At 46.1% G+C, this 27,333-nt stretch overlaps 1 protein-coding gene across 1 annotated transcript in view; it reads right to left on the bottom strand.

The window, feature by feature from the left end:
- parp8 (poly (ADP-ribose) polymerase family, member 8) overlaps positions 1-27,333 on the bottom strand; it is a 531,112-nt gene that overhangs the window by 318,065 nt on the left and 185,714 nt on the right. The window contains 1 exon segment of the mRNA XM_038790867.1: positions 26,916-26,953. Within this exon segment, the coding sequence (XP_038646795.1) occupies positions 26,916-26,953 (38 nt within the window).

Here is a 27,333-nt window from a genome sequence, read left to right as displayed (position 1 = left end):
TAATTATTCACAGGATGTGGGTGTCATACATAAGGCCAGCTTTTCTTACCTACCCATAATTGTCCTTGAGGAAATGGTGTGATTTGCCTTCTTGAACCACTGGAATTCATGTGGTGCAGGGACTTGTCTTGTCAGGGAGGGGGCGCCAAGATTTTGTTCAGCAACAGTGAAAGAATGGTCATATTGTTCTAAATCGGGGATGGTGTGTGGCCTGATGGAAAACTTGGAGGTGTTGGTGTTCAAATGTGTCTGTAGCCCTTGTCTTTCGAAGTGCCAGAGGTCTTGGGTTTAGAAGGTACTGTTGAAGGAGCTTTGGTAAGTTGCTGCAGTACATCTTGTAGATGGTACCCACTGCTCCCACAGTGTGTCGGTGGTGATGGTGTGGATGTTACAGCTGGTGGATGGTGTGTAAATCAAGTAGGCTGCTTTGTCTTGGATGAGTGTTGCTGGAGTACTGCCATCAGCACTCTTTCCCCTTACTTTCTGTGGCCATTAGCACCCGGTTTCCCTGGATTTCTGTGGCTCAGACTCATCTTTCATTCTCACTCCATAGTATAAATATTTCCCACTTTCTCTGTCTGTTAGCTTTGACAAAGAGTAATCGGACTTGAAATGTTAGCTCTTTTCTCTCCCTACAGATGCTGCCTGACCTGCTGAGATTTTCCAGCATTTTCTCTTTTGTTACCTACAGCACGTCTTTTGGGATTTGTGGGAGAAAATCAGAGCACCTGAAGGAAACCTACAAAGACACGGGGAGAACATGCAAACTCCACACAGTTACCCAAGGCCGGAATTGAACCTGGGTCCCTGGTGCTGTTACGCAGCAGTGCTAACCACTGAGCCATTGTGCCACCCAAATTGTCCACTATCATTCACAACAGAAGTGTACAGCAGAGGGGGAAGCCATTTCCCCATTGTTTCTTCATCGGCTTTCCAAACGAGCAGCTCACCTAATGCCATTTTCCTCTCTTCTCCCCGTCACCCTGCTAATTGTTGCTCTTCAGATTGCAGTCTAATTCCATTTTTAATATTTTGATTGAATCTGCCTCCATCATGCTCTCTGTAGTGCGTTCCAGACCTTACCCATTAGCTGTGTGAAAAAGTTTTTTCTCATATTGCATTTGCTTTCTTTGCCAAAGGGGCTTGTTCAGCACAGTGGGTTAAACAGCTGGCTTGTAATGCAGAACAATGCCAGCAGCGCGGGTTCAATTCCCATACCAGCCTCCCTGAACAGATGCCAGAATGTGGTGACTAGGGGCTTTTCACAGTAACTTCACTGAAGCCTACTTGTATCAATAAGTGATTATTATTATTATTTTTTATTTTCAATCTGCACCTCTTGTTCTTGATCCTTTCACGAGCAGTGACAGATTCTCCTTGTCGACTCTAATCAGACACTTCATGATTTAGAATACCTCTATCAAATCTCCTCTCAGCCTTTTCTTCTGCAAGAAAAACAGTTCTCCCTGTCTCTAATAGTGGGCAGCACGGTAGCACAAGTGAATAGCACTGTGACTTCACAGCGCCGGGGTCCCAGGTTCAATTCCTCCCTGGGTCACTGTCTGTGCGGAGTCTGCACGTTGTCCCCACATCTGTGTGGATTTGCTCCGGTTTCCTCCCACAGTCAAAAGACGTGCAGGTTATGAAATGAAAAATGAAATGAAAATCGCTTATTGTCACGAGTAGGCTTCAATGAAGTTACTATGAAAAGCCCTTAGTCGCCACATTCCGGCGCCTGTCCGGGGAGGCTGGTACAGGAATCGAACCGTGCTGCTGGCCTGCTTGGTCTGCTTTAAAAGCCAGCGATTTAGCCCAGTGAGCTAAACCAGCCCCTGGTTAGATGGATTGGCCATGATAAATTGCCCTTAGTGACCAAAAAGGTTAGATGGGGTGATGGGGATAGGGTGGAAGTGAGGGATAAAGTGGGCTGGTGCAGACTCAATGGGCCGAATGGCCTCCTTCTGTATGTATGTTCTAATCTGACTTCATTATCCCTAGAACCATTCTCATGGATCTTTTTAAAAAATAAGTTTAGAGTATCCAATTAATTTTTTCCAATTAATAGGCTATTTAGCCTGTCCAATCCACCTAGCCTGCACATCTTTGGGTTGTGGGGGCGAAACCCACGCAAACCCAGGGAGAATGCGCAACCTAGACACGAACAGTGACCCAGAGCCGGGATCGAACCTGGGACCTCAGCACCGTGAGTCAGCAACGCTACTCGTGCATCTTATCTGCACTCTCTCCAACACATTCACATCCTTCCTAAAGTGCTGTGCCCAGAATTGGACACAATACTCCAGCTTGGGTGGAACTAGCCTCTTACACAAGTTCAACATAACATTTTAGCTCTTATATTCTATGACCTTGGTAATAAAGCCGAGGATATTGGATGCTTTCTTAACTGTATTCTCAACCTATCCCACCACCTTCAATGACTTATATACACATATAAGGTCAATCTGATCCTGCTTTCCTTTAGGGTTGCACCCTTTACTTAAATTGTCACTCCATGGGCAGCACAGTAGCGCAGTGGGTTAGCCCTGCTGCCTCATGGCTCCGAGGTCCCAGGTTCAATCCCGTCTCTGGGTCACTATCCATGTGGAGTTTGCATATTCTCCCCATGTTTGCGTGGGTTTTGCTCCCGCAATCCAAAGATGTGCAGGCTAGGTGGATTGGTCATGCTAAATTGCCACTTAATTGGAAAAAATGAATTGGGTACTCTAAATTTGTTTTTTAAAAAATTGTCTCTCCATGTTCTTCGTATCAAACTGAATCACATCAATTTACCAGCTGTTCACGCCGTTGGGACATTCCAGGCTCATGCCGGCGCACAGATGTCCCAGCGACGAGGGGTGCAGTCAACGGTGGGACCGGTAGACCCCGCTGGTGGGCCGGCTCCACCGCTGACAAACAAGCGGCTGGGGCATTGGTGGATCCTGCCTCATGTCTCATCACCACCTCCTCAAGGGTAGTTAGGGATGGGCAATGAATGGGCAATGAATGCTAGACTTGTCAACAATGCGCATCTCCCATGAATGAATAATCAAAAAAATGTACTCATATTTGCTGTGACACTGAAAACTCCCCCATGCTGTCATTCCTGTCAGTGTTGCGATATCGCCAAAAGATTGCAAACTGACTCTCAGTTCAGAACTCTTTTTTAAAAATTGGTTCCTTCTCCTCCTCTACAGCATTCTGCACAGGATTTTCATATTTAACCTTCATCAAAGCCATGATACTCGATCAACCTATTTCAGATTGAGATGAAGGACGCGGTCCACCCGCTGTGTTCCACCCAAATGGGGACTCAACACAGTCGGAAGATACCGGGAGAACACTGCTGCCTCATGGCGCCGAGGACTGAGTTCGATCCTGGCCTAGCGTCACTGTCCATGAGGAGTTTGCACATTGTCCCCGTGGGTCTCACCCCCACAACCCAAAGATGTGCAGGGTAGGTAGATTGGCCACACTAAATTGTCCCTTAATTGGAATTTTGTTTTGATATTTACTGGGAGAAGCCTACCCCGGGCTTCACAACGGCCGGTATGCCTCGTGAGATCTAACCCGAACTCATGAGATGTCGCGATCATGGCAGTACCCAGTCTTGCAGGGGTTAGTGGGTTTAAGGTCCCACTTAACCATAATGATGCCAGATCTAATCGTCACCAAGCATCTACCAGCCTCACTGAGTAGACACCAGCTTGGTGCAGTTTAGTGTTGGTCCACACAAATGTTGAACTGGCGGACCAGCACCTGGGAGTCTCCCAGGCCATTGGAGGTCCATGGGTGGTCAGGGACAGGACAGGGTGGTACCCTGGCTCCCCTGGGCACCTTGGCACTGCCACCCTGACACTGCCAAGGTACGCAGATGGCACTACCATGGTATCGGGGTAGCAGTGCCATAGTGCCTGGGTGCCAGGGTGGCACCGCCAAGGGTCAGGGCCTGAAAGGAGGGATGAGGAGGGGTATGAAGGATGGGGGGAGAAAGGTGTGCATAAAGAGGCCTCTAGAAGGTTAGGGGGGGGGGGAAGGGTGAAGGTCCCGGAAAGGGGAGGGGGGGGGGTGACAAAAAATAGCCATGGTGTGAGAACCTGCCTGAATCCTATTGGCTGAGGACAATTGGTTATCCCATGTTTCTTAGGGACTATGAGCTCCCCTAATGAGGGAGGGGGGGAAATCATTAGAGGTTGCAGCTGTATAAATAGAGCTGGCCAGTGTGGTACTGGTTAGAGAAGGAAGCAGTGGTGAGCTGCTGCATCATTGTAAATAATGTTATTTTCAGTTTGACTCTACAAACCCCTGCTGGACTCTTCATGGCCCCCACAAAACACGAGAAGGTCTGAAAAGAGGAGGGCCCTCAGCCACCACATTGCCGGGTGTTCTCACTTGGAGGGGTATGGGGTAATGTTCATGTGTGTGGGAGGTGACATTGCCCATGGGTTGGAGTTATGGGGGACCCTCAAGCTCACTCAGAGATCAGGGCACCCTTTCAAAATGGTGGCCCGATCTCTGAGGAGCCAGTCTGGCCAGCAAGTTCAGCTCTTCAGTGATGAAAAATATACTAAGTGTGGGCTTGCCCAGCGAGGAACTCCCCAGGCCTGAAAAAATGACTAAGTGTGGTTAGGTAACCGTGGGGAACTCAACAACAGAGCCGGGGAGACACACCCAGCCAAATCCGCCTGAAATGGCACTTGGAAACTTTTCCATCAGTTTGCGCCCTCAGACTCAGGTCAGCGACAGTGACAGACAGAACATTTATTCAGATAACTTTGATATTGGGCAATAGTTTCAAAACACATTTGAGTCTGATTTTCAAGAATGGCTGAGATAATATTTCCATGATATAACATCATCGAAATTCAAAATCACCATCCATTACTATTTGCCAGCCTACATTCATTGATTTTATTTGCCAAAATGAATGCCTGTGGTAAAATATCAGTCAGCAATTATATTACTGACTAATAATTCTGCACAGGGACAAGAAATAATGCAATATCCCAACCCAAGGTTTAAAATAAATGTACCGTGTCCATGGCAATAAAATGCAGTTGAAACATTCTCAGTAATTACTGAGAAAAAGTAAGCACATTATGAAAGCAATGGTATCCTGTTTTGATTTAAATCACTTTCAAATGTAGGATGGAATTGCATGTCCTCCCCTTAGGTGAGTTTGCAGGTTGGGGGAGCGGGGGAGGCATGTAATTAACCTATGGAGTACAGGGCAGAATGGGGCCTCTAGCTTTGTCCCATCTCTGTCCCAATTAAGTCCAGACAGAAGGCTCGTGGATGGCCTTCACACCTCATTGCTAATCAATGAGGCATTAATTGCACTTAAGTGCCTCATCTCCCCACTGTTAGGTGGGCCAATCGTCACATGGGGAGCCTGAAAAAGCAGCTCAAAGCACAGTGTCTAATACAGCGACATGACATTGGAAAAGAAGGCCTGCTAGGAGCTACCCCACTGTCCTTTCTTCTGACACCCCTCGCTACCCACCACCCTTCGTCCACAGCCCCCAACCTGTGACTCCTCCAACCGCCCTTCCTCACCTACGACCTTGGTGCCTTGCTGATCCTGGGTCTCTGGTTGGTGCATTACAGGCAGCTTCCATTGCTCCTGTTGGTGCTGCCTGTAATGGGGAGAAGTAGGTCGCTGACTGGTCAGCAGTACTAAGAGGTGGATTTCTGCCTCTGGGGTCCTTGATCCTGGGGGAATTCCACCCAAAGTCTTTTCTTTTAGTCAAAGAATTTGGTTCCTCTTTTGTGAGTTAGATTCAATCAGATCTGAGTTTAAATAGTTGTCAGCAGCCATAAGATGGCCTAATTCATTCTGCTTTGACAAACCAACTTTATTAATTCAAGTTGTGTTTCAATGTTCAGAGGTGTGTTAGAACTAGGTTTAAATAAACTGGATCACCAAATGGTTGTGCTCCCAGAAGTTGGCAAATATAAGGCAATTATTGAGCTCAAAGATTTGAACAAGTACTTCTGTCAAATATCCAAAGAAAATAAAAGTTTGATAATATATAGTAGTCCAGATAGACCATGACTATCAAGAGCACAAGCACTGTGATAGTTCAAAAAGCTGCCGTCCATACATTAAAGGCTATCGATTTAATTTCATTAAGAAGTCTTACAACACCAGGTTAAAGTCCAACATGTTTGTTTCAAACACTAGCTTTCGGAGCACTGCTCCTTCCTCAGGTGAAGCAGTGCTCCGAAAGCTGGTGTTTGAAACAAACATGTTGGACTTTAACCTGGTGTTGTAAGGCTTCTTACGGTGCTCACCCCAGTCCAACGCCGGCATTTCCACATCATGATTTAATTTCAAGTTACCTTTTACAGTCTAGACTCAATAGAAAGTAGGAGATCAGTGGAACAATCTCTTTTTGGGGACAGTAACATAAGAACATAAGAACATAAGAACTAGGAGCAGGAGTAGGCCATCTGGCCCCTCGAGCCTGCTCCGCCATTCAATTAGATCATGGCTGATCTTTTGTGGACTCAGCTCCACTTTCCGGCCCGAACACCATAACCCTTAATCCCTTTATTCTTCAAGAAACTATCTATCTTTACCTTAAAAACATGTAATGAAGGAGCCTCAACTGCTTCACTGGGCAAGGAATTCCATAGATTCACAACCCTTTGGGTGAAGAAGTTCCTCCTAAACTCAGTCCTAAATCTACTTCCCCTTATTTTGAGGCTATGTCCCCTAGTTCTGCTGTCACCCGCCAGTGGAAACAACCTGCCCGCATCTATCCTATCTATTCCCTTCATAATTTTAAATGTTTCTATAAGATCCCCCCTCATCCTTCTAAATTCCAACGAGTACAGTCCCAGTCTACTCAACCTCTCCTCATAATCCAGCCCCTTCAGCTCTGGGATTAACCTAGTGAATCTCCTCTGCACACCCTCCAGCGCCAGTACGTCCTTTCTCAAGTACGGAGACCAAAACTGAACACAATACTCCAGGTGTGGCCGCACTAACACCTTATACAATTGCAACATAACCTCCCTAGTCTTAAACTCCATCCCTCTAGCAATGAAGGACAAAATTCCATCATTAACTGAACATCTTTTGATTCTGGATGGAACATATTTTATAAAAGGAAACTGGGAAAAATACAATTAAACTAGTTTTGAGTATCAAGAATGACTTCTCTCTTCCTATCTGCTTGCAGGCATACAGCTATCAGGTGTCAACCAAAAGAAAACTGTTATGTGGTCTTCAATACCTTTCAGGATTGCGGTTAGCATTAGTTTAATTTTCTTGATGCAAGCACTAAACCCAAGGCCCAGGGATGTTTTGGGTTAGTTTAATCACATCATTAAAGGCATGTAATTATTAAAAAGGCCTTTGTAATCTGAAATGCTACCTAATGGGTGTTCACAAAACGAAAATGGGAACTCTCAAAGTCCTCAAAATTATGAAAAGCTCTTTAATCTTATCTGAAAGCTTAATGTTCTTTAAAACTCCACTTTACTGTACAATTGCGCTTTTTCTGTTTAATTGTGCAGTATCTATTATTTTGATCAGCAATGAGCTTATCTTTACATTGAAAAAGATGCACCTTGATTTTGCCGCAGATGGCTGTGGAGGCCAAATCACTGAATGCCTTTAAAACAGAGCTAGATATGTTCTTGATTAATAAGGTAATCAGGGATTATGAGGAGACGGCAGGAGAATGGGGATGAGAAATATAGCAGCCATGATTGAATGGCGGAGCAGACTCGATGGGCTAATTCTGTTCCTATATCTTCTGGTCTTATGGTCTTTCTTGATCCCAGTGTAAAGTAATTAGTGCAACAGTGCTTTCATGTTTCAGTTCTAAGCAAGCAAGCACATTGAACAACTAATTACTTGAGTTGCAGATTGTACCCATTGAGACTATTCCGTAGCTTCATGAATTCACATCAGCTTTTGGTATGTTGTTAGAATGAGATGAAGTACAGTCCAAGGAACACGTATGTAGCATAAACATTCGCAAAGACCTGTGGAGTCAGTTTCTATGTTTTGAATACTGCATTCTATGTAATACATAAAAAGGAAACAGGCAAACTGTGGAGTTCAAGCTGTACATACAAAACATAGCAGCATTGCACTTTATCATATCTCATAAATGTCTTAAAGTACTTTGATGTATTACTTTGGAATGTGGTGACTGCTGATACAGAAGCAAATCTACCAGTGTGCTGAATTGTACGCTGTAGTGATGGGCTCTTCCACCGAATGAAAAGTCAAGGATGAGCGTACCTCTGCCAGCCTGGGAAGCCACAACTGGATTTTACAGTCGTCAGACCTTGCTTGAGGTCATTTGGTTTCTGAACCCATGAGTCTAGGTGTTCTGCCTCCAAGAGCTGCTGTCAATCAGATGCAGCTGATCCCTGAACTGGAGAGACCATACAACCAAGCCACCGGGGTTTACCTAGAGGCCTCTCGACATAGCGTGGAAACACTCTGCCTCTGATAAAATACCAGCACTGATGGGAAGTGGCCATTAACTGGCAGCTTAAAGGCCTCATTTGGCCTTAGGATAGGCAGGTCACCCGCAACCTACCCTGCAACTGTTAAAATACCAGTAGCAGCTGGTAGGCAATGGGCATGGTGCCTCGCAACATCCCACCTGACTTTATGCCACCTCTGCCTGCCAGACAGTTCCCAGGGCAGGTGTATGACCCCACCAACTGCAATAATATAAGTAACTATTCAATATGTGTTCTGGTGCCACTGGTTAAGAGAAGATCACTGTACTCTTCTTCAACACGTGCTGAGGCATCTTTAACGTCCACCTAAATTGAGAGACATTTCCTTGACTTCATTAGAAGAATGGTGCCTTTAACAATATAACCTGCCTTTAACAATATAATCTGCCTTGAAATGTCAAATTCGATGATCCTGAAGTGTGCCTAAAATCTACAGCCTTCAGGCTCAGAAGCAACAGTTTGAAGCCAGTTGAACACGGACGATGACACATTGTTCAAAAACCAAGAGTTCTGAGCTGATCTCTGGTGGAGATTTTCATTGTGGGTAAACACAGGATAAAAATCAAATGCCATTCTCAGTTGCCAAAATGAGTAGTAAATGTGAGAATTGGGGAAATGATAGAATTGAGTAAATGGTAAAGGATTGAGTAAAGTAGTGGGTAGGGTGAAAATCAAGAAGGGTTTTTGGTCTTGGTTGGTGTTGGGCGTCTTGACTTGTCTGAGCTGCTCTCGTTCAGGTAAGTGAAGAGCATTCCATCACATTCTTGTGATTTGAGCCTTGTAAAGAATGGACTAAACCTGGGGGTCAGGAGGTAAGTTATTCACCACAAAATTCCCAACCTCTGCCCTGCTCTTGAGGCCACAGTGTTTATATCACTTGTCTAGTTCAGTTTCTGGTCTATGGTAACCCTTAGGATGTTAGTAGTGGGGATTCAGTAATGATAATGCTATTGAATGTCAAAGGGATATCGTTAGATTCTCTTTTGTTGGAGATAGTAATTGGTTGGCACTAGTTTGGTGCAAAGGTTACTTACAACATGTGAACACAGGCTGCTTCATTATCTGAGGAGCCACAAATGTTACTGAACATTCTGAAACCATCTGCCAAGATCCCCACTTTTAACCTTGTGATGCAGGGAAGATCATGAATTAAGCAGCTGAAGATGGTTGGACACTCAGGCTGGGACACCAACCTGAGAAACGTATGCAGTAGTGCTTTGTGGCGGAGATGATTGGCGTCTAATACATGTGTGCTAGGTATGATGCCAACCAGTGGTACTTTTCCCCATCAGATTCCCAATTGCTTCAATTTAGCTCGGGCTCCTTGATGCCACATTGGGTCAAATGCTGCTTTAATGCAAGGCAGTCACTCTCACCTCACCTCTTGAGTTCAGCTCTTTCTTCCATGTTTGGACAAAGACTGTAATGAGGTCAGGAGCAGAGTGGCCCTGGAGGAACTCAAACTCATTAGTGAGCAGATCTTTGCCGTGTAAGTGCTGCTTGATAGCAATGTTGATGGCACTTTCTATCACTTTGCTGATAATGAAGAGTAGATTGATGGAGTGGCAATTGGTCACATCGGATTTAGCATGATTTTTGTCGGCAGATGACTGTGTTGCAGCTATACAAAAACAGCTTGGCTAGGATCATGGCTATTTTTGAAGCATGACTTCAGTACAATTGCCAGAATGTTGGTCCATAGCCATGGGGTGATTTAACGACTTGATCAGTTGTGGTGTCATCGCGCCGCTCTGGGTGATGGACATTGAAGTCCCCCAGAGAGTACATTCAGTGCTCTTACCACCCTCAGTGCTTCTTCAAAGTGGGGTTCAACGTGGAGAAGTACTGATTCATCAGATAAGGAAGGCCAGTAAGTATTAATCAGCAGCAGCCGCCAAGGTTACAATGACACTGAGTCTACTGCCCACATGTGCTGATGTGTCACATATGTTTCCTTCACTCCTCTGAATGTAGACCATTCCTAACTCTCTCTTCTCTCCTACTTTATCTCCTTGCAGGAGGAGAGATCACTTTGGCGAGAGTCAGAGACATGAGGTTGTGGGCGGGAGTGGGGTGGGCCTCCATTGACAGGCACCTTGTCAGTCATTGGTAATATTTTACTGCCTCACTGGCAAGATGGCCTGACATCATGAGGGTAAAGATGGCAGCAGTATTCGTCCATGAGCCTCTTGAGGTACTGATACTCACACATGCCAGAATAGCTGATCTATTGCTTTTAGACCCCGATTGGGAAATCTTGCCTCCTTCCACTGCATCCCAGTGCCCATTCTCTCTGCCCTTGGGGAGGGCATGTGGCTTGCAGAGAGGACAGCAGGTGTTGTTGCTGGTATTGCTGTATAAGCTGCCCCCTCACCACTCTGAAGGCAGACAGAAGGGAAATGCAGGTTAGGTGAAATGGGTGAAGTGCTGGTTAGGTGAATTGTCTTCCACCAGTCAAGCAGTGATAACACTCACTAATAAACGGAGTGCTTTGCAAGGCAGGCTTGCAGCCTGGCCTTGCCGACCAGTTCTTTAGTGTAACAGGCCAAAGCCTTCTCTCACAGATCGTCTGATTTACTGAAGCAATCCCTGCCACTGGCTCCTCGCCTTCTCCTCACTGCCAGTTTGGGGACACAGCATGACACTCTTCCGCTGTAGGGAAAGAGAGATTTCACTGGAAAAATCCTTTTTAATTGGCTTCTCGATGCTGCCTGGTGGGTGACTGCCAGTAAATTCAACTCATCTCTGGGAAAAGGAGAACAGCAACTAATCCCCGGCCTTTTTCCTAATGATTCCAGCTCTGCAAATCCTCCACGTGTCGGGGAAAATTTCCCCTGTTTAGGCAGTGGCAAAAAAACTTGGCCAAGAGGCAGGTTTCAAAGAGCAGTTTAAAGGAGAGGGTAAGATAAAGGCAGAGAGGTTTAAGAGGGAAGTCCACAGTAAAAGGCAATAATATCTGAAGGAACCTCCCACCAGGTGAAGAAAATGGGGGATGTACAAGACACAATGGTCTGCTGTCTCCCATGAAATGTTGTTCTGGCATTAATCACTTTCTTCACAAAGGAGAAAATGGGATTGGGAAAGTTAAATATGCAGGTGTCAAATGTAGTACTGGCTAACAATTGAATATCTAATAAAGTCTCAATCATGCAACAGCAAATATATTGTAAAGCCAGTAGCCTCATATCATTTACTTTTCTTTGAAAATGCCACTTGATATGAGCACTTCCTTCTTCTGAAAAGCCTTTGTGGTGCCAAGTTTAATATGAACTGACATTGTGTGGACCAATGCCACCCATTCTTCAATGGGATGAGGAAACAGGAGACTCTTCAATGTCTGAGCACCATTCTCATGGCATGATTAGCAATTTCACATTTCCCCTTTTAATAATTGTCGTTCAACAGTGATGAGTCGCTCAGTAAATGGCAGCTTTCAGACAGTGTTCCCAGAAGAATGGAATCCTGGAAAGAAAAATATGTGATGTAACAAGCATCTATTCAGTCCTGATTAAAACAGGTTGGTTCTGATGCTTAAAGATTATGGGCTCCAATCGGTTTGAGATCTAACCGGCCCGCTCTTTTGCTTCACAGCTCCAGGGTCCCAGGTTTGATTCCGGCTTGGGTCACTGTGTGTGCGGAGTCTGCACATTCTCCCCGTGTGTGCGTGGGTTTCTTCCAGGTGCTCCGGTTTCCTCCCACAGTCCAAAGATGTGCAGGTTAGGTGGATTGGCCATGATAAATTGCCCCTTAGTGTCCAAAAGGCTTGCTGGGGTTACTGGTTTGGCGAGATGAGGATCCCGCCATAGTGTGTTGAAAAAGCAATAATCACCAATTAAAGCCAGTTTCCATACAATTAACGGGAACGAACCCTTATCTTACAGCCTCCCGTAATCTAATCACCTCCCCAGCAAGCGGTCACGTGGGCACTGATTAGTACATGTAGCTGGTGGAATGGCTGCTGTGGGGATCGGGGGAGGTGAGCAGCCATCTTGGATCCTGGACAGTGAGCCTGGGGACACTGGGGTTGCTCACCCAATGCTCAGAGGGAGACCCCCAGGGAGGGACGGTGGAGAAGGCGAGGGGGGGGGGGAGCATTGGTCAGGAGTGGACTACCATCGGTGAGGAGGTCGCCCATGGGCTGGGGGGGGGGGGGTGTTCCAGTACCCACAGGTCCGCCATGCCACCCCCGGGTTGTTACCAAAACAGAGGCAGCTCTAGCTACTGCCATCTTCCCCCGACCGTCCATAACCCCCACTGACTGTGTCAACCTCCGGGTGCACAGTTGAAGGCTATTGCTAATAGAGAACTGGCAATCATAGTAATGTGAGCACTTCACAGCTCCTGAATGGATTCCTGTGGGTAGACGTGCCATGTCACAGGTGCGAGGTACTGCCTGACATCCCAACTAGACCATAAGGCCTGGACACTTTGCCTGAGGATCGGAGGTTTCAGAGCTGGTTTTCAGCACTGAGGACATCCCCGCAACCAGAGGGTGGGTTGTTGACCGGGACGGAACCAGTGCCCGGTCTTAGAATCATAGAATTTACAGTGCATAAGAAGGCCATTTGGTCCATCGAGTCTATATTGGCCCTATGAAAGATGAAAGAGCACCCTACTTAAGACCATGCCTCCACCCTATCCCCGCAACCCAGTAACCCCAGCAAGCCTTTTGGACACTAAGGGGCAATTTATCATGGCCAATCCACCTAACCTGCACATCTTTGGACTGTGGGAGGAAACTGGAGCACCCGGAGGAAACCCATGCACACACAGGAAGAATGTGCAGACTGCGCACACACAGTGACCCAAGCCGGGAATCGAACCTGGGACCCTGGAGCTGTGAATCAATTGTGCTAACCACAATGCTACCGTGCTGCCCTCTAATTACCCTTTATTGTTGTACAATTGTGACCTCAACTGCCCCATCCCCGATGATGCCACCCCCTCAGTGATCCTGTATCTGTTTAGCACTCCATGCTCTGGCGCTACGCCTTGGTGTGTAACCAGGGTACGCATCAGCAGTGGAGGCAGCCTGCTGTTTACCATGTCCTTCGATGCCTCTGGCGGGTGTGCTCTGGGGCGCTCACTCCAAGATACGCAGTTGTTAGGGGGGCATGGACTGGGGGGAGCTGGTGGCTGCAATCGCCACCCGTAGGGAGGCTCCGAGTTGGCATCCAACACTCCTTCCTCCCGGCTGGTGCCCGGCGGGCCCTGGAGGTCTCCTCGTGGGGCAGCTGGATTGAACTCAGGACGCCCATGCATCATCTGGCTCTGCAAACCCTTTCAGCTCCCTAATGTCTTCTCCATGCTGTCAATGCCCTCAGCGATGCCGCTCTGAGTGGACCATGATCTGCAGTGCCTAGCCAATGGCGACCTGTGTCTGGGACATGGTCCTCAGCGACCGGGCCATGCCCACCTGAGACCAGGACATGCTCTGTAGCACCCAGGCAAGGTCCACCTGAGACTGGGAATTGCTCCGCAGTGTCACAGCAAGGTCCACCTGAGACTGGGAATTGCTCCGCAGTGTCACAGCAAGGTCCACCTGAGACTGGGACACGTCTCCCAGTGACTGGGAATTACTCCGCAGTGTCTCGGAAATGTTCATCTGAGACTGGGACACGTCTCCCAGTGACTGGGAATTGCTCCGCACTGTCTCGGCAATGTTCACCTGAGACTGGGATATGATTTGCAGCACCTTGGAGAGTCCACCTGCGTCAGGGACATGTTCCCCAGCAACTCGGACATGCTGAGGCACACCTTGGACACCTCCACTCATGCTGCCGACGTTGTGCTCTCCACTGCGGTCGCCACCCTAACAGTGTTGCCTGCGGGGCCACTCATTGCTGTCACTATCTTCTTTGCCTGCAGTCTTTGGGACTCCTCCAATCATCAGTGGGCATGCCGGTGTCGCTGTCATACCCCACTGGCTCTCACGGCCGCACCCTATTGACTGCATCAGCTCCAGATAAACCTGGTCTAGAGGCTCAGCATCTGACTGGGACCCAGCTGGGTCCTGGGATCCAACAGACCTGCGATTGCTGTCTCCTCTGGACATTCCTGCCTCCACCTGATGTGCATCACCAACCGTGTGGTGCTCACCAGATTGTGCCCCAGATGCCTATACACTACTTTCGCCCCCCGAGGTGTGTGTCTCTGCCCTGGTGGAGGGTGAGGATGGCAGCTGTGTTGTGATTATGGTGGCATCCATGGAGTTCTCCTCTGAGGTGTTCCCATGTGGGGCGGGACCACCCCGGATGGGCAGGCACCATTGGATGGCAATCCTGCGGGAGAATGGACATGCAGTCAGTGAGAAGGTAGGATCATTATGTCTGGCTTGAACAACACACGTGTAATAGGTTATCTTGGTGGGGGCCAGTGGCTACACACCACTGTGGCGTCAGTCAATCTCGACATCGGTGACCCATCTGACCTCGGCCATCCCCGTGCCCTCCAGGGCCCGCTCCTCATCGGGGTGAGGACTCCAATGTCCAGCACCCTGCCGCCTGCCTGTGTCCTTTCTGTCTGTTGTGGGCCACCTTCTCCTGCAGGGGCAAAGTGAGGGCATCGTAAACCATATGATTTATACATCATGGCTGGGGGAGAGGGGCATGGGGGGGGTGCGGGGTCAGGCACAGCACCACAGCTGGGCATGGGAGTACTGGGACATCACGGTGCTGGGCGGGGGTGCAGCCAGTTGCAGGGTCATCGAAGGGGGTGGGGGTGACTGGCGGGACCAATGCCAGGGGCCCGGTGGAGTTGTTTAGCTTCTTGCGGCACTAAGCGGATGTCCTGCTGGTCACATTTCCCACGCTGACGGCCGCTGCCACTTCCTCCCAGGCGGCAATGGCTGCCCTGTGGCTGACCCTCCCACTCCCTCCGCCGAACAGGGTGTCCCGTCTGGACTCCATCACGTCCAACAGTTTTGCCAGCTCGGCATCTCAGAATCTTGGAGCAGATCAACGTGGTGACATGGCTGCGTGCTGTCTGGGGTTTGCTATGTGGGATCAGTTTTAATGCTGGTTCCCCTTGTTAGAACATAGAACATAGAGCAGTACAGCACAGTACAGACCCTTCAGCCCACAATGTTGTGCCGACGATTTATACGAATCTAAGATCAACCTAACCTACACCCCTTCAATTTACTGCTGTCCATGTGCCTGTCTAAGAGTCGCTTAAATGTCTCTAATGACTCTGACTCCACCACCACTGCTGGCAGTGCATTCCACACACCCACCACTCTCGTTGGCGGAAAATTGCCAGACACGGTCCCAGTGAATCAGTCGACAGGGCAATCATTTGTGGCATGAAGCCCAAGCAACCTCATTAATTGCACCAACTAAAGATAGATACCGGTGACACCTTCGCCGGTTTGGCTGTCAGGAAACAGCGCATTTTCCGCTCGCTACCTCACAGCGCCTCAGGGGCTGGTTTAGCAGTGGGCTAAACAGCTGGCTTGTAATGCAGAACAATGCCAGCAGCGCGGGTTCAATTCCCATACCAGCCTCCCCGAACAGGCGCAGGAATGTGGCGAGTGGGGCTTTTCACAGTAACTTCATTGAAGCCTACTTGTGACAATAAGTGATTATTACATAGGACGAATTTGGTTAGATCGCGGCCTATGTTGGATTAAATTTTCGTGGAAGCATTGAGGGGCTGTAAATTGTGGGGAATAGTTGCTGTTTACTGCTGCTTTAAATTAAACCAATTTAGTTTTGCTTCATCCACTAAATTGTATGCTCTCCTCCAGTATAGGCTCCAATGTCTGAGAGAAACTGTGAATGCTAATTACACTTGACCAGGTCCTGTCAATCACTTCTTATCATGCAAATGCAGGTAACTGTAAAAGCAAGATGGCAACACTTTTCTCCCCAAAATAACCTATGTGAAAATCTTTTAATATGTATCAGTGCTGGCACAAATGGAAGCCCCAACTTTGGCAGCGGGGTGATTAATGAAATGTGATCACTGTGCTGTCTTTGGGGATGGTGAGATTTTTCCTAATCTCTCTCGAAGCAGCAGTGGTGGAAAAAAAAAGAACCGATATTTATATTGTGTCGCTCACAACTTCAGCATGTTGCAAATGGCTTTACAGTCAATGAGGAACTATGCATGCAATTTGCACACATCAAAATTCCACAAAGAATAAAATAACATATTAATTTTTTTTTAAGTGACATTGGTCGTGGGTTAAATATTGCCAAGGAACCTGGGGCAGCTGCTTAATAGCACCATGGGATCTCCTATGTATTCCTATGAAAAAGACAGGACCTCAACCGCAAGATAGCACCTCTAAAAGTGCAGCGCCCTCTCAGTACCAAACGTTTGGCTTGGATTATGGGTGCGATCTAATGGCCACGCTGCTCCTGAAACGTAGCTCGCCGCGACGCAGCATGGCTGATCAAAGCTGGGGGAACACCCCTCACGGGATCTACCCGGCTTGCAAAGCCTCGCGAAATCAACGTGATCTCATGAGACATTGCGATGTAAATCCCATCCATTGTGGGCAGGATCACTTTTGAGCCTATCTGCATATTAGAGCGAGACAGCTAGTCTCATTTGAATGTGCAGATTCCTGGGGTAACTGAGGCATTGGGATCTATCCCCTTTACCTCGCAGACCTCGGGCGATCGTCATTCAGCACTGGCCCCCACAAACGGGGACCAGACAACAGAGCACTCATGAGGGTCTCCCAGGAGATCAGAAACCCCCAGGTGCATGCCCTTTGGGCAGGATGGTACCCTGACACTGCTGGTGTCACCTGGGCACCTTGGCACTGCCAGCTGCCAAGGTACGCAGGTGGCATTGCTTGTTGGTAGGGACAATGCCAGGTTAGCACAGTCAACGTGGCATTTGTTGTGTGCTGATCGGGCCGGGGTGCCCTGCATGGGTGGTGGGGCTTGGGGGGATCAGACATCATGTCGGGGGTCTCGGAAACCAGGACGTCATTTAAAAATGGCTTCCCGATCTCTTGCTATACTGAGGAGTTCCACTGCACCGGGAATCATGCGGCTAAATGCGCTCGCTATGGGACTTTGTTCCCTTTTAGTTGAATTGTGCTCTGTGTTCTCAAGTCCACAACTTCCTGACAAAGAGGCATGAGTACTACCACAGAGCTAAGACTGATCCTTTGACTGTGGAAATAGGGCACTGGAAACCATACCTGCCCACAGGTATACTTCTTGCTCAGCTTACCCGCAGGCAATGTTTTCCCGCTGCTACTTTGCATGGACTTCTGCAGCTATCAGTAAATGTCTGGTCATCAGAAACATAAAATGTAACTTCTCATCAACTGGATATGTGCAGTCCGACACATGCACAGTGGTTGACTTGTTCTGACTGGTATAATGGGGTATGCCTGTACTATAAATGAAATGTATTTGACACCACTGAGAGCCAAAACTTCCAATTTACAGTATTCTGTAGTGTAAGCAAGAGTATCACACTGTGATGCTCTGCCAGCAGCCTGTCTGATCTGCAGAAATTTATAGTAATCTGCCTGAGAATAGAATAATCACACCAGCACTAAGTGAATGATTTAAAGGTTACAACTCACCAATAAGATTCCTGCTTCTTTCCAAACTTTAAAACTCATTGCATAGCTGCCAATTTATTGGGTTATTCCATTCAGACATTCTGGAATGGCCTTAAAAACCTCTCCCTAGTTAAATTCGCAAATGGTTGAAAATATTTTCTTGCTGCCATTTCAGGCTTGGTCACAGTCTTTTGGGAAGACATTTGTTTTCATTCTGCCTTTATTCGAGGCAAAAAGCCCAATTTTGGTCCCCAGGTCCAATATGCAATGGCAATAAGGGAACTGTTATATCGGCCAAGACACTTTCCAGGTCCTCTTACACTTGGAGACTGGAAAAGTCAAGCTTCTCCAATCTGACCACCCCGTATTTCACCAATCTGATCAGAGGATAGCAGTGGTATAGTTATTTTACTGCACTAGCCAAGGAACCTGATCTAATAACCCAATGAGTTCACATCCCATCATGACAGCTTGAGAGATTGAATATGGTAAAAAAGAAAGAAAATCAGGATGCTGATATCAGTAAAAAGGTGACCACAAAGTTATCAAATTGTCATAAAATACAAACTAATTCACTAATTCCCTTTAGGGAATGAAATTTGCCGTCCTGATGCTACTCCAATTTCACACCAATGTGGTTGACTCTTGCCCTATCAAGTATCTGAACAAGCTAAGGGATGGACAATAAATGCAGAATATACCAATGATGCCCATCATGTGGGTCTGTGCTGCAGATAGGTCTGAAGTGGCCAGATATTGCAAGGTTCATGGCAGTAGTGGGAGAAAAAATCCATCAGGAGGCTGCAGATATGCATTAAGGACTTTTGGTCTACATTGGGGAGACTGAAGCGCAGACTGTGTGACAACTTTGCGGAACACCTTCACTCAGTCTTCAAGTATGACCCTGACCTTCCTGTGACTTGCTATTTCAATTCAACATTATGCTCTCATTGTCACTTTTCTGTCCTAAGCATGCTACAATGATCCAGTGAAGCCCAGTACAAGCCACCGGAACAGAAACCCATCTGATTCTGCACTTTCCAGCCTTCTGGACTCAACATTATGTTGAACAACTTCAGACCATGAAATCTGTTCTCCATTTTGAATTCAGCACATCCTTAGTCCCATCCACCCCCCACCAAGTAAAGTCTGTATCTCATTCTTATTTTTCACTTTCACAAAGCGTTGATCCTTTTTCTGCCCTAAATGCATTCTGCTACTTTGCTTTCAGACAATGCTGACCTTTATTCTGCTTGTAACATCTATGCAGGATCAAAGCTTTAGTGTTCAATACTACCATTACTACTTTGTCTTGTGTTCCATGACATATTTGTTATTCAATATTTTCTGCCCTCCAACCTATTTCTGATTTTCTATTCTGCTTCACCTGTTTCTCCCACCTTTATTCAACTGCATAAAATATTTTGACCCCCCTCAATTCCAAAGAAGAGCCACATTGGATTTGAAACATTAGTTCTGTTTCTCTCTCCACAAATGCTGTGAGACATAATTATTTTTCCAGCATTTTCTGCCTTTATTTATACTTCTCCAACCTATCTGCTGCCTGTTATCTATTGTTAATGTCTGTCACCTATGTGTGCATGTTCATGTAATGATTTGCAAGCCTCTTCTAAAAGAATAAGATCTAGTACCCAAAGTTTTGAACTGAGGCGTAATGTTTACTTCCAACCGGGAATGTTTTCCTCCTCATCTTCCAAACCCAGAACCTGCTACCATGCTTGCTATGACCTCTGGTGCATTCCTCCTGGCTTGTTGTCTGTTACTTGAAAGGGAGAGGGTAACTCATGAAGCATGTGATGATGTACTGGCAGAGCTTAAATCGGAAGCCACCTAAATTAGTGTTCTTCCTCTTCTGATTCTTCGTCTGGCATATTAGAAGAGGATATGGCAAGCTAAGGTCACAATAGGTTTCACAAGAACCGAAAGTACATGACCTGCATGAGTGAGAAGTGTTTCATGATCAGTTATCATATAATGCTGAGCACAGAAAGGATTAAAAGGATGTGAAACAGAATGTTAGTAGAGAGCTCTTGCTGGTACCTGTCTACCTAACTTCCTGAATGTGATCCCCTCTACTGTCTGCTTTCTTATTAGCTCCCAAGCTTCTTCTTTATATGAGATGAAAGTGGAGAGGTTGAACAACCTCCCCACCTGTTATGAGGTTATGACCCTTTCAACTGACTGAATATTTTGTAATGTGAACTGAAACAGAGCTTAAAATACAAGTTGGAGGTGAAAAACAAATTATCCTCAGGGGAATGCGAAAAGTGAGACATTTGCTAAAATGAAATCCCCCAATCAAAACACATAACTGTCTAATGAAGTGAAATTAATACAAAGCACTGCCTCGTACAGAAGGTGAAGTCACACGGGATCAGAGGTGAGTTGACAAGTTGGATACAGATCTGGCTCGGTCATGGGAAACAGAGGGTAGCAATGGAAGAGTGCTTTTCTGAATGGAACGCCGTGACTAGTGGTGTTCCGCAGGGATCATTGCTGGGATCTCTGTTGTTTGTAGTATATCTAAATTATTTGGAAGAAAATGTAATTGGCCTGATTAGTACGTTTGCGGATGACACAAATGTTGGAGCAATTGTGGATAGCGATGATAACTGTCAGAAGATATAGCAGGATATAGATTGGTTGTTGATTTGGGTGGAGTGATGGCAGATTTAATCCAGACAAGTGTGAGTTAATGCATTTTGGAAGGTCTAATACAAGTGGGAAATATACAGTACATGGCAGAACCCTTAAGAGTATTGACAGGCAGAGGGATTTGGGTGTACAGTTACACAGGTCAGTGAAAGTGGCAACACAGGTAGAGATGGTAGTCAAGAAGGCATATGGCATGCTTGCCTTCATCAGCTGGGGCATGGAGTTTAAAAATTGGCAAGTCATGCTGCAGCTGTATAGAACCTTAGTTGGCCACACTTGGAATATAGCATTCAATTCTGGTCGCCACACTACCAGAAGAATGTGGAGGCTTTGACAGGGTACGGAAGAGGTTTACGAGGATGTTGCTGATATGGATGGCATTAGCTATGAGGAGAGGTTGGATAAACGACTCGGTTTGTTCTTATTGGAACGATGGAGGTTGAGGGGCGACTTGATAGAAATCTACAAAATTATGAGCGTCATGGACAGAATGGATAGACAGAAGATTTTTCCCAGGGTGGAATAATCAATTACTAGGGGACATAGATTTAAGGTGCGAGGGGCAAAATTTAGAGGAGGTGTGCAAGGAAAGTTTTTCACACAGGATAGTGGGTGCCTGGAACTCGCTGCGGGAGAAGGTGGTGGAAGCAGGTACGATAGTGAGGTTTAGGGGGTGTCTTGACAAATACATGAATAGGATGGGACTAAGAATCATAGAATTTACAGTGCAGAAGACCATTCAGCCCATCGAGCCTGCACCAGCCCTTCGAAAGAGCACCCCACCCAAGCCCCATAACCCAGTAACCCTACCCAACACAAAGGGCAATTTTGAACACTAAGGGCAGTGGCCAATCCACCTAACCTGCACATCTTTGGACTGTAGGAGGAAACTGGAGCACCCAGGAGGAAATCCACGCACACACGAGGAGAACGTGCAGACTCCACACAGACAGTGAACCAAGCCGGGAATCGAACCTGGGACCCTGGAGCTGTGAAGCAATTGTGCTAACCATCATGCTACCATGCTGACTAGAGGGATACGGACTCTGGAAGTGTAGAAAGTTTTAGGCTAGACAAGCAGCATGATCAGCACAGGCTTGGAGGGCCAAAGGGCGTTTTTCTGTGCTGTACTTTGCTTTGTTCTTTGTATTTTAAGGGCAAGAGGTTGACCAGGGTAAGAATAGGGCTCATTAGGGACCAACATGGCAACTTGTGTGTGGAACCGAAGATATAAGTGAAGTTTTAAATTAGTACTTTATATGTGTGTTCACTATGGAGAAGGATAATGTAGGTATAGAAATCAGGGAGGCACATTGTGATTTATTTGAACAACTTAACATTGAGGGGGAGGAAGTATGAACGGTTTTAACAGGCTCAACAGTGGATACATCACTGTGGCCAGATGAGATATGTCCTCAGTTGCTGTTGGAGGCAAGGAAGGATATTGCAGGGGCTCTGATAAAAATTGTAAACGCTTCACTGGCCACAGGAGAGATGCCACAGCTAATGTGATGCCATTATTCAAGAAGGGAAGTAGGGACGAAACAGGAAACAGGTCAGTGATCTAACTTCAGAAGTAGGGAAACTACTGGAAAAAATTCGGAGGGACAGAATTAATTTTCACTTGAAGAGGAAAGGATTAGTGAAGGATAGTCAGCAAGGTTTTGTCAAAGGGAAATCAGGTCTTACAAATTTGACTGAATTTTTTGAAGAGGTAACTAAGTGTGTAAATGAGGGTAGTGCAGTTGATTTAATCTACATGTATTTTAGTAAGGCCTTTGACAACGTCCTACATGGGTGGCTGATGAAGAAGATAAGAGTCCATGGGATCCAGAGCAATTTGGCAAACTGGATCCAAAACTAGTTTAGTGGGAGGAAGGTGATGGTTAAATGTTGTTTTTGTGACTGGAAGCCTGTGTCTAGTGGTGTGCCACAGGGATTGGTGCTGGATCCCTGACTGTTTCTGGTATACATTCATGATCTGATATACATTCATGAACGTAGGAGATATAAGTAAATTTGCAGATGACACAATAATTGGTGGTGCGATGAAAAGTGAGGAGCAAGGCCTTAGATTATAGGACGATGTAGACAGGTTGGTTAGATGGGCAGAAGAGTGGCAAATGAAATTAACATTGAAAAGTGTGAGGTAATGTATTTTGGGAGGGCTAACAAGGCAAGGGAATATATAATGAATGGCCTGACCCTAGGAAGTACAGAGGATCAATGGGACCTTTGTGTGCATGTTTACAGATCTCTGAAGATAGCAGGACAGGTAGATAAGGTGGTTTAGAAGGCTTATGGGATCCCTGCCTTTATTAACCAAGGCACTGAATATAAGAACAGGGAGGTTATGCTGGAGCTGTATAAAATGCTGGTTAGGTCCCAGCTGGAATATTGTATGCAGTTGTGGTCACCACACTATAGAAAGGAAGTGATTGCACTGGAGAGGGTGCAGAGGAGCTTCATCAGGGTGTTGCCTGAGTGGATCGTTTCAGCTATCAAGAGAGACTGGATAGGCTGGGGTTGTTTTCCTTGGAGCTGAGGGGGGACCTGATTGAGATGTATAAAATTATGAGGGGCATAGATAGGGTGGATAGGAAGGTACTTTTTGCCTTAGTGGAGAGTTCAATAATTAGTGGGCATAGATTTAAGGTAATGGGCAGCAGGTTTAGAGGAGATGTGAGGAAAGCTCCAGAGGGTGGTTGGAATCTGGAACTCAACATCTGAAAGGGTGTTGAGGCGGGAACCCTCACAACTTTTAAGAAGTATTTAGATGGGCAGCACGGTGGCCCAATGGGTTAGCCCTGTTGCCTTACAGCGCCGAGGTCCCAGGTTCGATCCCGGCTCTGGGTCACTGTCCGTGTGGAGTTTGCACATTCTCCCCGTGACTGCATGGGTCTCGCCCCCACAACCCAAAGATGTGCAGACTAGGTGGATTGGCCACGCTAAATTGCCCCTTAATTGGAAAAATGAATTGGATATTCTAAATTAAAAAAACCAAAAAGAAGTATTTAGATGAGTACTTGAAATGTAATTAAATACAATGCTACGGGACAAGTGCTGAAAAATGAGATTAGAATAGTTAGGTGCTTGATAGTCGGTGGGGACGGAGGGCCTCTTTCATTGTTGTAAAATGTTATGACTCAATAAGTATTGAAACGCGGACTGCCACAGACAGACCCACCCTAAACCTATTGGAAATACACAACGGGTATTGTATTTTAAGGCAGGGCTACCAGCCACTGAGATTACAAGTGACACAGACGATGTCCAGAAAGACTTCAGCAGAGGAATTAAGCTAAGGGCTGCTCATATACTCTCTCTCTCTTTTGGAATGAACGTGTCGCCTGGCTCAAGAAGCCAATTCTACCACAAATCTTCCAGATCACGGGATCGCATAATAATTGCAACATCTTCGACATCTGATCACATCCTAGAAACTAGCTAACTTAAATTGGCCACAGCTGTGTGTGTGTGTATGTCTGTGTGTGTGTGGTGTGTCTGTGTAGCCTACACTACATGAGGCCTGAATGCTTAACTTTGTGTTTTTATTGTTTCACAGGTAGGGCAGTCAATAAACTTGCAGCAAGATTGTCCGCCAGCAGGATTCTTCTCAGGTTTAGCGGTCAATAAACTTGCAGCGGGATTGTCCGCCAGCAGGATTCGCCGTTGCGCTGGCATGGGGTGGCCACAATGGGAAATTCCATTGGAAGGTAGTGGGAACAGAGAATCCCGCTGGTGGGGAGGGGGCGCCACCCAGGAAATCCCAGCAGGCGGACTAGAGAATCCTGCCCTTGTTTTCTTTGATGCCAGAAAATAGTGTTTGATTGGCTCATTTTTGCTCACAGATTAAATAGTGAAATACATTCTGATTTGGAAAAGGCACACCCTCATGAAAAAAAAACTTAAACCTTTCTTGTGACAAACCGAGGAAGATGAATAAAGGGGAGCCAGTTCATTCTTTCTCACCTGGTCATCACACACCTGCTATCAAAAGTTTCTGATCCTAAGCAGCACGTGGCACAGTGTTTAGCATTGGGACTACGGCGCTGAGGGCCTGGGTTCGAATCCTGGCCCTGGGTCACTGTCCGTGTGAAGTTTGCACATTATCCCTGTTTCTGCGTGGGTCTCACTCCCACAACCCAAAGATATGCAGGGTAGGTGGATTGGCCGCGCTAAAATGCCCCTCAATTGGAAAAAAAAATAATTGGGTACTCTAAATTTATTTTTAAAAAGTTTCTGATCCTTTTAGTTAACTCGAAGATTTTTAGCCTCCACCACTGTGACCCAAACAGCCCTCCAGAAATGCTTTCACTCTACTTTGGTTACTCTCCTATTCTGCAGAACCAACAGATATTTTTCAGTAGCAATCCTTCAGACTCATTTTTGAAAACCAGTTTTCAATGTGCCTGATTCTTAAACTCTCACACACATTTATATTCTGTAACAGATTAGTGGGTTGAATTTTCAATGGCCCATGGTAGCAGGACTAGAGTCATGGGGATGGAAAGTCCTGTTAGGCCAGCTCTACGACAAGTTCCTACCTCCACAGTATTATGGAGGAGTTGGACTTAATTATGGCCACTCTCCTGATGCTGATCAAATTTTCAATCGAGTGCATGGAGTGCCAATTGCATTAGGTGGCCATAAGTGAAACTATGCCAGCCTTCAGAGGCTCCAACCTATTGCAAAGCCTCCACTCTGAAAAATGACTGCATCAACAGTGGTGGCCTTTACTGTATGAGGATTTCTCCCAATCTCCGAAGGCACTATCACTTCTGTCCTCCTTACTTACCTGATTTGCAGCCAGGGACGAGAAATGGACATACTTCAGCAGCTCCCACTTCCAGTGGTGGCGCTGTAGATTTTTGACTGCTTGATGAATTTGGGAGCCTGCCTGCTGTCATCAGTTGGACCAGGCTCCCGCAGACCATCAATGGCATTTGTGATCCCCAACCCAACTTTCATCCTGAAGGCAGATTCAGCACCCCAGAATGAAAATTCAGCCCAGTGTTTGCGAAATGCAATGGGCAAGCTACTGGTGAGGATTTAACAACATCCACAGTTCAACCTCTATATAACAATTGAGCTAACATTGGGATATTTCAGTGCAGTCAATTTCATTTTATTTGCAAGTCTTGCCTGATGCACTTCTAACATGGACTGTGCCCCAGCAGAAATCTAAGTCATTGTTTTTAGAGGCTGATGGAACCATCAATTCACCAGACACGTGTTTCCAATATGAATCTAGGCTTTAATCGACTTACTACAGAGCCAGCCTGTTACCCGTTGATGAACTCTCAGTGAACTGCAGGCTGACTCTGGACAAGGGTATTTATACAGCAGCACTAGGGGGAGGAGTCGTGGGCGGAGCCAAGGGTGGAGCCCTGTACAAGCTCCTGAGCATTCCCAGGGCTACTCCCCCTAGTGGTCGGATAACGCTACTACGCTTACAAAAACATAGTGTGAATTATCATATTACATTCACCACAGAGGCATTTCAATAAAATTAAACAGAAAATGTTTCGGAAACAACACTCCCTCTAAAATATCAAGTCGTGTTACAGGCTTAATCAGGCTTCAGTAGATTACTTGGGAATATCTTTGTTGATGATCTCATTGGGGTGCTGGCTTGGAGGAGTTACTGAGACCATTCTGTGCTATTGACTATATTCAAAAAAACTAACAGAGGCAGAAACAAACAAAAGGATGTGAAGACTAATAATCAATCTTTGTAACTGGTTGATTTGTGAAAGTATTACTGAGCGTGAAAATTGTTCTCCAGGATTAGCCAATTTGATATTTTCCACCATGAAAAAAACTGCTCTGGCTGTATGAAAGGAAGTTTGACACATTTGTGGTTATGCACTCTTAAAAGTATTTGCAAGGATTTGTTTACAAGCCCCATTGAGACCTTTCACCCCAGTAGTCAGATCAAATTTGGGTCAGCTGAACGTTACTCTAGGTCAGTTCATGTCTCGCTTACATGCTGAATGCACAACAGACATTTGGTTACAAGTTAACACTGGTAAGAAATTTATATTAACAATTTCTGCCAGCCTGAGGTCTACCTTCCATTTGACGGTAACAGGCGACCGTTTGAGGTAAGGACCAATCAGCAGACATTCAAACAGCCAGTTCAACATAGTGCCGTGACACTCAGATGTGATACATATCGGTCTGCCATGCTCTTTTAAGGATTTTCAGAAAACAGTACCTGGATAATCCTCGGAGACGTGAACTGAATAGGACACCCTGTTGAGGAGAAAAACATCAATAATTAGAACAGATAATTCGACTCAGAATTACCAACTTTATTCCCATATCCCTTTCCTTCATTTACCTACACAATTTCAACTTCAGTATTGACATAGTTATATTATCGTCATCCCTAAGTGGAAAATTACCACAAAGTTATTCAATTTGACATTAACAAAGAAATTGTATTCTTGAAGTGATTTTGAAGATTGTAATAAACTTTGAAACTTTGTTGCTTTATCTTTCCTTTAAGACGATACTGACATAAATAATTTGTTATGTTATTAAAGACATACGATCCGAACTAAAGGTCTTTTGCAAATTCTATTTTGATTGCAATGGGTCAAATCGAGAAGACCTGAGTGTTGTTATGGTGA

This window comes from Scyliorhinus canicula, chromosome 3 (genome assembly GCF_902713615.1).
Source record: "Scyliorhinus canicula chromosome 3, sScyCan1.1, whole genome shotgun sequence".
Taxonomy (NCBI): Eukaryota; Metazoa; Chordata; class Chondrichthyes; order Carcharhiniformes; family Scyliorhinidae; genus Scyliorhinus; species Scyliorhinus canicula.
Note: the sequence above shows the minus strand (reverse complement) of the source record. Positions and strands in the feature narration are given on the sequence as shown.